Source organism: Macadamia integrifolia, chromosome 4 (assembly GCF_013358625.1).
Source record: "Macadamia integrifolia cultivar HAES 741 chromosome 4, SCU_Mint_v3, whole genome shotgun sequence".
NCBI classification, from domain to species: Eukaryota; Viridiplantae; Streptophyta; class Magnoliopsida; order Proteales; family Proteaceae; genus Macadamia; species Macadamia integrifolia.
In genome coordinates this window covers 13,970,514-13,982,945 of record NC_056560.1, presented here as the reverse complement: position 1 = coordinate 13,982,945, position 12,432 = coordinate 13,970,514, and the positions used below count along the sequence as shown (strand labels likewise).

Genomic DNA, 12,432 nt, shown 5'->3' with positions numbered 1-12,432 from the left:
GCTGTGGTTCTCTCCTTGCTACAAAATTTTCTTATGGTTCCATGCGGTTGTAAGGGAAGGGAAATGATGTCAGAACAAAAATGAAATGGAAATATGATGGAGAATTCCAGCAAGAAGAGAAGATGGGCCTGTTGCTTTGGGCTTGGTTTAGTTTTTTGGTCCAACTGAATCAATCCAAATGTGATATGCAACCAATCCAAAGTATCCTCATCTATCCAATGACCAAAACAAATGGACATTACCAGAGCCGGAAACTGTATTCCAAATAATAAAATCCATAGCCAAGATTAGTATGAAAAAATGGGATGCATGAGACTAGAAGAGATAAGATTATAATGAACACATCCAAGGTCAAATTAGAGAGATTTGCTAAGGTGTTCTGATCATATGAAAACATAGATCAATAAGTCACCAACACAGTGATTTGGTGCAACTTGAAGGGTCTGAAAGACTAAAAGAAGGTTGAAAGGAGGTAAAAGTTGACATTTCGAGGAAAAACATAGAACAAACATAGAACTTAAGCACTAACAAAAGATGCAACCCTCAATAGAGTTAAGAGGCAGAAGGGATGTAATACTACGGTCCAAACTAATTAATGAAGTGTAAGACAAATAAGATGATGGCAATTTGCACCTAATGCATATAATAATTGCAGGTACGGGAGAATTAATAAAATAAATAGATATATTAGATGTACAAACTAAATAAGTTGAACAGTCTCAAGCATAGGGGTGCATCTATCCACTGTACTGAATATCAAGCTGAGGACGATTTGAGATCAACAGTAGAAAATAAAATTCAATGAATCGAACATTAGTAAGATTTTAGACTTCCAAATAGATATTTAATTCAACATTTGAAGGACTTCTTTGCTCTTTCACATGTTCTATTAGCCGCTTCCAGTTAGAAACGAGGACAGGTTGACAAAACTCATTGGAACATACATATCATCCACCAATAACTTGAACATGATTAACATTAAGAATGACCTACAAGACAAGCTACCAACAAAAGAAAACATAATATATGAGTAGCGAATTGGAGCTTAAATAATTATATTAAAAAAATCCACATCATTTAAATGTAAAAGAATGAATTAGACCACCCACCTTAGGCAAAACAAGTGCATCAGTTCTTGACCTCAATAAGTGAAGTACAGACCCAAGCTCTGCATCCAGGTCCTGAAGGCGGGATCGTATATCATTGGATTCATTCTTTGTCCCACCAGAAACCAAATCTTTTATTATGTAACTTGTATAATTTGCATCCTTTGCTTTTGTTAACATCACATCGTCCATAGAATCTGTTACTTTCTCCACTCTACTTTCACCGGGAACAATGTCAGCAGCTGCAAATAATGTATAAAATAAAAAGAAAGGGTCACGATTCAAATAGCCCAGGAAAGAGTCCAGAAACTTGGAAATAGAATACCTTCGAATTCAGCATTTGAAAACCCTGCCCTTTGGGTGCTCCATTTTCTCCACATTGCTGGCTTAAATGAGCTTCCTATGCCATCAGAGTCCGAAAAATATCTGTTCTGAATATTCACATCCTGAGAATCAGCTAGAAACTCCTCACTGGCTCTCAAATATGTAGACCTGCTACTTCTTTCGAGGCCATTAACTGTCTTTACCAAGGTGCCAAAAACTGGATGTCAAGTTTCGGAATATCCGTCTACTTAATATTAAAAATGAAATCCTTTAAAACATTATAATGATGGATTTACAAGCACGTGTAAATACACATAACAAACTCTCTTTATGAAGCATATGCAATTCAATAGAAGAGTAGCAAACTAGCAATCCATAAGAAAATTAAACAATGATGACAAGAAACATTTATTAAAAAAAAAAAAAGGAATGGTTACATTTTGAAGCCCAATACATACTGGACAACAAACGCTAAGGTTGCTGAAAGTATTGCCTACAGATTCACTTTGAAAACATTTCACGTACTGAGCCAAAATAAGAACTTATATGTCATTTATTTATGATACAAAGAACACTACCCCAGTTCGTAGTAACTCATAGAACCAACTTACCCGTGTCTGCTATGACTTTCGGTTGCCAGTCATCTTTTTCATTCCTCATATCAGAAGAGCTACTTTCTTTTGCTCTAGAACCAAAACCAAATTGCAAATTTCTCTCTTTCTCCAGGCGACTCAAGATACCCTCGATCCCTGCATCCACCCTAGCCTCCCTTTGCCTGCGGATGAAACAAAAGAATGATCGAGTCAATTGCCCCAGAAAGAAAATCAAGATTCTTGAGAAGAACAAAGAAACAGTGAAGCAAATGTGAAAATAGAAGCCTCACGATGATCCATCAGAAGCTGAAGCAGGATAAGAAGGCAAGGCACAGGGCAGTGCAATCTCGGAGCTTCCAACTTGAACGCCCTCGACAAAAGAACTCTCATTACTGCCGTCTAAACTCTGTTTCAAGCTTCTTGTATCCCTAAGAACTGAACCATCATCAACTTCTTTTGCAGTAATTGGAATTGAACCCTGAAAATCATCCTCTTGAACCGTCTCCTTGTCCTCCTCCTCCGAGTCCCAGCCAAATGCAAGCCAACCACCCCGTTTGGTAATGGCCTCCACCAAGTCCCTTCTCCCAGCATTAGTCAACTCTTTCTTGGTCGGAAAAACGTTAGGATTATCAGATTTTTCCATGAAATCCAAAATCTCCGCCTCTATAACGGAATACCCCTCACTCTCAAAAATTTTGCAACACCTGACTGAACCAGAGCGAGAGTTCCTCTGGAACAAAAAAACAGGAGTCCCAAAACTGCTCTTTTCCATACCAGAAGACAGTAAAGAACCACATTCCTTCGCCGGAGAGAGGTAAAAAGAAACACAAGGAGTTTGTCTTCTTGGATGATTCAAGAAACAGAGAGAGGGGAAGTTAGGGCAATGTTCGACAGGGTAAGACGATAAGATGAAGTGATTCGAAGTCGACATGAACGAAACCATCTCTGCTGCATTTCCTCGAACAATTGGAGCTCACAGAAACGACTCGATCGAACAGTGAAAGAGGAGGAGGGTGGAATGAAGAATGAAGGTCTAGTGAAGCAACGAATACCGTATTGAAAAGCGAATTCGTATTGTAAGAAAAACTCACAAAGATTAAAACAACAATTAGAGATTAAAAGTAATGTTAAAACGGGGACACAGCCGTATTAAGTACTTTGCGCGGGGAATGATGAGGTGGGCATTTTAAGTTAACGGAACTAATCGTACGCATAGCGCGCACGGCACCTTCAGAACCTCGTTCACTTTCCTTTCCTAATTCCCTTGTTTGTTTCTTTTCCAGTTTGGGTTTTGTTTGAATTGAGTATGCTGGTTCTCCGTACACTCCGGACCCAAAAATAAGGGCGAAAAGTCGGTTCCAACCGTATGCACCAAATGATCTTAATACCATTTGTCGATGGGTAATTTACAACATCACCTCCTAAAGAATGCCACAATTATAAAAATCCCTCTTCTATTTCACCAAATTAGACTCAGACTCTTTACTGTCAGTCACTGTTAAGGAATATACCATATAAGCTGATGTTAGCAATAATATTTTATTTTAAATACCAAAATACCCTTATTAAATATAAATTACCTGAAATACCCTTATAATTGGTCCCCATTCCAAGACCCCTTCACTGGTGATTGTTCATAGCAGCGACGAACAGTGATTAAAAATCTGTGCCTCCTACTGTTCTCATTTCCCCCTACAGGACAAGAACTACCATCCCCGATCAAATGATCGAGCTAAAGAAAAAAGAAAAGGAGACCCTTATTTGATTGACCACCAAAACTTCCCCACCCAAACCCAAATCACCATCTTGGTTTGTGCTAAACATTTCTTACTAGTTATTCGATTTATCTTCGAAACTCAGAAGCCCTAGTTCATTGGCTACTACCTAGAGCGAAAGAATTTGAAGTCTTCAGCTCGAAACAAATGATCGGAACTCTACCAAAACCGTGAATGAAACCTTCTCCTCCCTTATACCTTACCACCAACTCTCAAAAGTATAGAAAGAAAGTGACTAGACTCAGTTCTCAAGAGACGAATCAAACATCTCCGGCGGGAGAGAAGCGGATGTGATTCAAATTTTAATATATACAAATAGAAAAACCTACAAGATTAGTCAAATTAGTGGAGAGAAACAGTAGTGGTAAAAGGGTAAGGATATGGAGGATTATCCCATTAGATTATATTTATTGAGATTAAATTTTGGGGTTAGCTGACTATGGTGGGATTTTTGGAAGTAGGTCAACTCTGTGCCAACTAGGGTTAAAGATCTTCGCTGGTATTTGTTCTCTTGGGTCTGGTAAGTGGTAATACCTACTAGAGAATCGGTGAGCCAATGAGCCGACAAGAGAGTGCTTTGTTCCAACCAAGTGCCATTGACCTGGCACTCACAGTCGCATCAGATTTACAGTTCTGGCGATTGTGGTAGCTTCTCGAAAGAGCTACCACAGTACACACAAGAGCTAAGAAGAGGCCGTTGGAATAGTCTCTATCATTAATGTCAGCATTTAAATGGGTCCTCGTAGCACAGCTCAAGGCCCCCCCCTTCTCCACCACCACCGACTTCGACACCACTGCCCTCGGCAGACCTACCTACGCTTTGGAAGAGAGAAACAAAAATAGAGGAATTGGGTTAAAATGAGTTTTAATGAAAAGGGTATAACGGTCATTTTACCTCTTTACTTAACAGTGCCTAACAGTAAGGGTCTAAGTCTAATTTGGTGAAATAGAGGGGGTGTTCTTATAATTGTGGCATTCTCCAAGGGGTGGCGTTGTAAATTACCCTTTGTTGAAACAACCTAATATTTCCAAGGATATGTTTGGTTAGTAAGAAATGGATACTTAAAAAAAAATAAAAAGAGAGAGTAAGAAATAGATAGAAAAAAAAGGGAAAAAACATGATAAGACAACAAATAATAAATAAATTTATGCCTTTCTTTCTCTTTTTCTTTTTCCCTTTTCTTGCCAACAGACATCGCCTCAAGGTTTTGGTGTAGCCACAGATTTTTTTCATCCTTCTTCATGGTGGAGGACATAAGTACCTGTTTAACCAAATCCTTAGGGCTATGTTTGGTAGTCAAGAATAGAAAAGAAAAGAAAAAAAGTACCAAAGAGAATAATTACACAATGATTTTTTATGTATTTATCTCTCTCCTCAAGTATCTTTTCTCTTCTTTTCTTTTCTTGACTACCTAACATAGAGAAAAGTCATGTATGAATTTAGTACATAGACCTAAAGCATGGTTTTGAAAAAAAGGAATTGGTGGTGGAATCAGTCTTTATCGGTTCCGATTTTAATCAGCTAGAAATTGATCGAACCCTAAAATTGGTCATTTGATATGAAAAATCCATTAATTCATTTGAATCTTAACCAAATCCAAGGCAAATCGATCAATTTTCAATATAATTCACCGATTTTTGAAACTATGTCCATACTTTTTTAGTCAAGGGACAAGATAGAAGGACTCTTGTTGTTTATTGTAAACAGGACAAAACGGGGAAGAAAGTGAATTTTGGCCAATTTGAGATCAATGGATCATCTCAAATATGAATTCTCCCCTGGTCCTACCCTCCAACAAACCTGTTCGCCGAGCTGGAGTTGAACCTTATCAAGGCTTTTCCAAACCCAATCAGCTGTTCTACATTTTTTCTGCTTCAAGAAGATATAAATTTGGAAAGTTTTTTGTAGCTAAGAAGGGCCTTGTTGAGATCGATGGCTTTTAAGTCCAGTTTGGCATTCTTACTCAATAGGATCTTTTTTTTTTTTTTAAGGACATTAATGCATTAACAACACAAAACTTACAAGACTTTGGACCATTCAAGGACCATATGGACATCCTCAAATTCAGAAGATTGAACCCTAATAAAAAGTAGAATGTCATCAAAAAAGGGTGGTGAATTATTGGAGCACTTCTAGAAATTTTAACCCCCTTGAGAATCTTGTTTTAATGACAAAAACGAAGAAGAGCCTTGAAAAGCCTTCCATTGCAATAGTAAAAAGAGTAAAAAGAGGACTCAAAGAGTCACCTTAGTGGATTCCTCTGCTGGGAATAATATAATTGAAGGTGGAGCCATTGACTTTAATATTGAAAGTGACAGAGGATAAAAACATATGGATACAGGGTCACAGTATTTGTCATTAAATCCTAGGTAACTCCATGATTGTTCTAATGAATTCCCAATCATATAATAGGCTTTGGCCATTGTCAATCTTTATACCTAAAAAGACACCCTTACTTTTCTTTTTCTTCATGAAGTTAAAAACTTCATTAGCAATAATAAAATTCATCTATTTACTCTGCCCTAGTAAAACAGTAAACAAATTACCAAATAAGTTTCATTGACTGCACAACAAAAATTTCTTCCCAATAATTCCACTAAGATGCTACATTATGAAATGGAATTATAGGCTATGGATAATAATAGTAAGGAGCAGTTCCTCTTAGTGACTCACCTACAAATCTTTCTACGTGGCCATAATATTTGCCACGTGGTAGCTTGGATGGGGCCTAAATTTGTGTATAGGTAGAATCCAAGGTCCCTTGCTCATGTTGCGGCCCCATCCAAGGTTGCCAAGTAACAAAGCAAGCATTTAAAAATCTGGGACTGCCAAAAGAGTGTATACCAATACAGAGCCAAATGTATGTTGTCAAGAGATACATCTCTCAGAAGGCCATGAAGAAAACTTTTTACAACAGGATTTCATACTGTTTCTTGAAATGTCCAAGGGAGAAGTTTATTCCATGGCTCACTTAACCGATGCATAGAATGAGATGTCAGATAAGTACCAAAGAACTGCAGCAAAGTACTCTAGGGTACAACCACCTTATTGGGATGCTAAATTAACTGAAAAACTGCAGTACATAAAAAAACCACCCAAAAATAAAAACTGACCTTCACAACAAGAATATCATATTTGAGAAGGTATGTGAACTGTTCTTATGGCAAATGTAAAGCCACTTCCACAATAAACATGGAATGTGCTGTTGCCATTTGGACGACCATCTAGGTTTACTATTTGAGGGCTGGTTTCATCAAGAGTGTTCCCCAGGCCTAGCTGTCCATGTTCACCCCAGCCCCATGTCATTATCACTCCATTCTCTGCAATCAAAGTATACAACGATCAAGAGACAGCAATCACCATTTGACTCCATCCCCATTTCCTTCAAGAAAAAGAAAAGTTGACTTGCCTGTAACTAGGGCAGAGTGCTCAGCTCCTGCTGAAACGCTTATGACTTTTACACCATCAAGATCAGATACTTTCTCTGGATTGGCTTCCCCAAAACCTTCTGTTGGCATCAATGCATTCCAGTCTCATAATTACTTGTCAAACGAAATAGATAATTGGACAAATGAGAAGAAAATTGTGACTCTTGTTTCCAGGTGGCTTGAGTCAATATGTATTATGCAGCCTGCTTGTGAATTGGATGAATTGTTGAGGCAAAACTAGTAACTGATCCATGCAGTCTTTCTTTCCTAAAGCAACTATAGTATTTGGAATACAGAAGGGAACACTTGATAAAGACATTGAAATAATGTACTAGCATAGTAGCATCCATTTCTAACCTCACTCGCACAAAAAAAAAGTACTAGCAATCCAGTACACTTCTAATCTGTCATGGCCTTAAACATGTTCTAGAACATCATAAGTCCATAACAGAGGTCCAGAAAAGTCATATGGTAAGTCACAGAATGGCAAACAATTAAGTGTTCTTTGGCCCTCAGTGATGAGGTAAATTTACATCATTTTGCATGTCCTACAGCACTCATCTATTTGAAAGGAATTTCTTGAAACATTCAGAGGACTCTATTCCAGAGGACATGCACAAGCAGTTGCTTATTGTACATGAGTATAATATGTAACTCGTGGTGCATGCATCTATATATGGAACCCAAGGGAAATGCGATCGGATAAAGCAATTGAAATATAATATTATTCTCATTCAAGGAAAACCAAACAAATATGGGTACTTACCATTTGAAGCAATACATCGACTGCTATGAATTGTGGAATGTTTCTCTTGGCTCATTTTCTGAGGATCACCAAGCATCCCGTGAAGTTTCCCACCAAGCATAAATACTTCATATTCACCTGTTCAAAGTACCAAAGAGCTGTTTAATAGACTATATACTATCATGAATTTGGGCAGCCAAGAAAACATAGATAAACTAGGCCAATATATATATATATATATATATATACCTGTTAACAACAAAGCATGATTCCATCCAAGAGCAACTTGCAAGACCTTGAATGGTGATGCTAAAATCTGGGGGAAATAAGCATCTGAGGTGCCACCGAATCCTTTACCCCAAGTGTAGAGCTGCCCATCAGCTGATGCAGTGTTATCCGATGTGTGACATAAAAAAGAAAGTAATAACTGAAAGGAAATTAGATGACTGAAAGTTATACTAAGACATCCATGAAGGCTGATCGAACTTCCTAGCAGTCACCTAGAAAGCAGGCTAAACATACACTTCTGATGCCCGAAGTCATGGATTTTCCTTCTACAAATGACAAGCTCAAACTTTAGCCCCTCAAATTCAGCCACATCATTAAGCTCGTTTTGTCTGGTTTTCAGGGCTTCTGTCTGTTCAATATTTATGAATTTGATGGACCAAATTAATAAGTTGAGTGCACTTCATATAGTGGTTCAATATGGATGATGGGCCTCAGTTCCATCATATGTTTTCATCAAGCAAAATGAGATTACAGCCATTGCTTATTGGGAAAAAAATTACAGCTACATGAATTTGGAGGAAGAGGGAAAAAACTACCAGATAATGCGGCACTATGATCTCCATTTGCACTTATGTTAATAATCTTGACATCTTCAAATCCAAAAGTTGCTTGGGGAAGACTGCACGATCTGATCCGGTCCTCGGAGAAACCAAGTTGGCCTCGTTTCCCTGAACCAAATCCATATACTGGATGTTCTGAATCCCCTGCACCAAAGTAATTCCAAACCTCATTATTTGACTTCTCTAAGCACAGATCCGATATGTAATTTTTCCATTATCTTTAATATATAAACCAAAAGGTAGAAAATGGAAATCTGGTGCTAGAATTGACGATCAGGTCCTCCTAGGCCTAGCATAATGCTTTGTTCTTCTGTGATGGCCACATAATATTCATGTCCAAGATGCACGTCAAACATTTTTCATTTAGACAAAACTAACTTGTGATGCAGATTAATCACCAAAATAGGCTTGTTTTATTAAGAATGAGCCTAGAGTTGGGTTCCATACATGTTGGGCCTTTGATCCTATGTATTTTGAGTGTAATATGCCACTTTCATGGGCCTAAATGAGGGGCTCTAAGGTTGCATACGGGATTACTAGTTTATTTCCTTTTTAGTTGGGTTTAATTTGAGTTATATTTGTTTCCTTAGGAGTCAAGTTTTTAGTTGAGTCAAGTCATTAGTAGTTAGTTTCATTTTTCAACTAGTTTCTAATTTCAGTTTTCAGTAACTATTGTATTAGGAGAATATTTGATTTCTTTTTTTAGGAACTTTCTATTTTGTAATTCCCTCCCCTATCAACATTATAAATAAAGAAGAGGAGGCTCCTAAAGAAATAATGATTTTGATAAACAAATTAATGGTTGCTACTATTGTCTTCTCCATAAAGGATTGTCTTGTGTTTGATCCAACTGACTCTCTGCAGTGTGAAGCCCGAGAGGCTCCTTCTATCTTTTGATCTCCCTATTATATTGTTTGCAACCATCTCAGGTAAGTGATCTACTCTTCTCTCAATTCTGATCTGAGAATTTCCAGAATTCCCTAAGCACCGACCACTACCCAACAGACCATCCAGCCACCTGATGGCTTCTCTGTTTGGGTCGAGTGTTACACCTGCTGAGAGGATGGGTTGATCCAAATTCTAGGGTAAGCAGAACTGGGATTTGAAAGATATAAGGAATCTTCCTGATCTGGTCGATCTCAGTTTTAACCCTATTCTGCCCAGAAATTGAATTGATTACTCTGAGTACTTGTGCATGAGTTTGTCACTATTTTTCCCATGGTTCAGTCTCAGATATTGGTGTTTTAAAATCTTTGTTTTCTGGTTAACTTGACAAATTTTTCCTGTTTTAGATTCTTAATAGCACACTGCACACCATTCACATCATTTTTCATGCATATTAGCTTATTACAGGAATATTCCTCCATATGCAAACTTCCACATAAACACCCCCAGTGTGGCTAAAAAAAATTGTCACCAAAATTCTATGTAGTGCAAATGTGCAATCCTAAAGTCACTTCCAAGCAACAACTGTCTGTCCTTCATGTTAATTATAAATTGTTCCCATAAATTCAAATCTCAGTCTAGCTGAATAACTAAGTGAAATAGCGCAGTCCTAAAACTCCCAAGTTTAACCATATTGTGGAACTGATTCAGTAAAGGAAGCTCTTTGTTGTGCTGACCTACCAAGAAAACAAGATTGAGAGAATGTCAAGGTCACATTCTAATATTCCACATAATAGCATCTTCACATCATGGACATGGCATATTTCTGAGTTGCCAAAAAGAAAAACATCATGGACATGGCACATTTTACAGAGCATTTATTATGTTTTTACCTTTCAACAATACAAGAGAATGACGCATCCCACATGCAACCTGTTCAACATGCTTAGAACAAAAAAATAGGACTTTAACAGGAGAGCAATGTGACTGATAATCTCCATGTCCAAGCTGCCCAAATGAACCATCTCCACAAGTAAAAATTTCTCCTGAATCTGAAGAGGAAACAAGTCAGAAACTGAAATAGAAAAATACATACTCCTAAGAGAGATTTATTAATACCATTCAAATTGATATATGCATTTCTCCACTTTCATTTTACTTGTTAGTTCACCCCTTCAGCACAGTCAATTGCTTTAGGTCAGTGTCTTCGACCGTATATTAATGACCAGATCGGTGAAAGAGCAGTATAATCATAGTAACATTCTAGTGCCAAATTTGAGAAGCTCCTAAATTTTGGAGGGTTTGCTCGTGCCACAAAAAAAATGGTATCAATGTGGTTGGATGTGGAAATAATTAAATTAAGGGCATAACATGTAGCCAAGTTCAATAAGTTTAAATATTATAATTTCCCAGCTTCTATACCAAAATAAAAGTTCAAATATTTAAATAATAAAAAATATATGTAAAAATCCACTAGAAAGTAGAAACTAGTGTTAATACTATGTAATCCACAAAAGAAATGGCAAGCTGCTGATGTCCATGATTAAGGGTTTTAAATTTACGCCTAAACAGAGTATTTAGAAATTTAACTATTGAATGTATGGAAAAATCCTATGTGCCTGAAGAGACCTGAAACAAACCCTGAGTGATTCCAGCCAGCAGAAACATTGGATATAACAAAGCTTTCAAAGAACTTTACGGGCTTTGGTAGTAAGCCATTTGCCAACTCCCCATGACCAAGTTGACCACATGTGCCCCTCCCCCATGTGAGTACCCTACCACCTGCACAAAATGAAAACCATTCATGCCCTCAGCCAAAATAGGAAGATGATACCTCTTAAGTACTGTTCAGATAGTCATACAGTAGAAGTCCACAATGGAAGTAGTGATCATAAAATATTACCCCAAAGACTGTCTAACTGAAATGCAAATAAGCATGCACCAAGATCACTCATCTAAAAATAATGAAACCATGAAAATTTGGACGACATTTTCTTACATGATCATTGTAAATACATCATAGGACATATTCAAGTTTCCCCGCAGTACAAATCCCCACAGGTTTTTCTGTTCCCACTTTACTCGTATTTAAACAGAGAAAGTTTATAAAGCTTCAAGGATAAAGCTAAGACATTTCTTTATATCATCTGATGACTGTACAATAAACTAGATTAAGCTACAGAAATTAGCAAACTCGCAAAAATGTCCACCTTACTGCTTTGAATATAAAGAATCTACTAACGGTGAGTGCATATTGAGAAGTTAAGGTACATAAATCAAACTACATCCCCAATATGGTTAACTCAATTCAACTAAACCATATCTGTAATATTTTAAATCAGCTACATCAGTCCTCACATGTCATTCCTCAATATCGTTGAAGGTAATTTGTTTGCTCACAAATAGAAAATTATGTAAACTCTTTCTTCATAAGTTTTTGACCACCCTACAGCATTCTATTAATTGTATTTACCTATGTAAAACACTTACAATCTTCATGCACTGTTAGGCACCTAACCGTCCTTATTTTGGTACCTTTCATGGTCTTACAAAGTAATCTTTGACTAAATAAGAGAGCAGCCACAGTTTAGACCTAAATTTCTCTAATAGCCCCCACAATTCAAGTTTGTGGGACCAAGAGTATGAAGATATTTCCTAATTTTGGAAGTGAAACATCCCTTTTTCTCTTCTTCTCCTTTCTTCTTTTTCTTCTTTTTTTTTTTTTTT

The 12,432-nt window shown here is 37.2% G+C and overlaps 2 protein-coding genes across 5 annotated transcripts in view; both read right to left on the bottom strand.

Moving 5' to 3' along the window:
• The window catches only part of LOC122075817 (protein PTST homolog 2, chloroplastic-like), an 8,443-nt gene extending 5,079 nt beyond the window's left edge, over positions 1-3,364 (bottom strand). Inside the window, exons 1-4 of one of the 2 annotated variants that reach the window (XR_006139356.1) lie at positions 2,314-3,364; positions 2,042-2,205; positions 1,432-1,623; positions 1,110-1,348 (exon numbers count right to left, since the gene is read on the bottom strand). Coding sequence is in view for 1 of the 2 variants with exons in the window: in XM_042640989.1 (XP_042496923.1) it covers positions 1,110-1,348; positions 1,432-1,623; positions 2,042-2,205; positions 2,314-2,966 (1,248 nt within the window). In the remaining variant the exon portion in view is untranslated. The remainder of the gene's footprint in view (positions 1-1,109; positions 1,349-1,431; positions 1,624-2,041; positions 2,206-2,313) is intronic. The other variant, XM_042640989.1, reaches the window with a different exon arrangement.
• Positions 3,365-6,625: 3,261 nt separating this feature from the next.
• Positions 6,626-12,432, bottom strand: part of LOC122075721 (ultraviolet-B receptor UVR8) — a 6,828-nt gene continuing 1,021 nt past the window's right edge. The window contains exons 2-8 of one of the 3 annotated variants that reach the window (XM_042640860.1): positions 11,335-11,487; positions 10,599-10,757; positions 8,797-8,964; positions 8,222-8,353; positions 7,994-8,110; positions 7,209-7,307; positions 6,626-7,119 (exon numbers count right to left, since the gene is read on the bottom strand). In XM_042640860.1, coding sequence (XP_042496794.1) covers positions 6,929-7,119; positions 7,209-7,307; positions 7,994-8,110; positions 8,222-8,353; positions 8,797-8,964; positions 10,599-10,757; positions 11,335-11,487 — 1,019 coding nt within the window. In that variant the 3' untranslated portion in view covers positions 6,626-6,928. Of the gene's footprint in view, positions 7,120-7,208; positions 7,342-7,993; positions 8,111-8,221; positions 8,354-8,796; positions 8,965-10,598; positions 10,758-11,334; positions 11,488-12,432 lie in introns of all 3 variants that reach the window. The other 2 variants (XM_042640861.1, XR_006139329.1) reach the window with 2 other exon arrangements.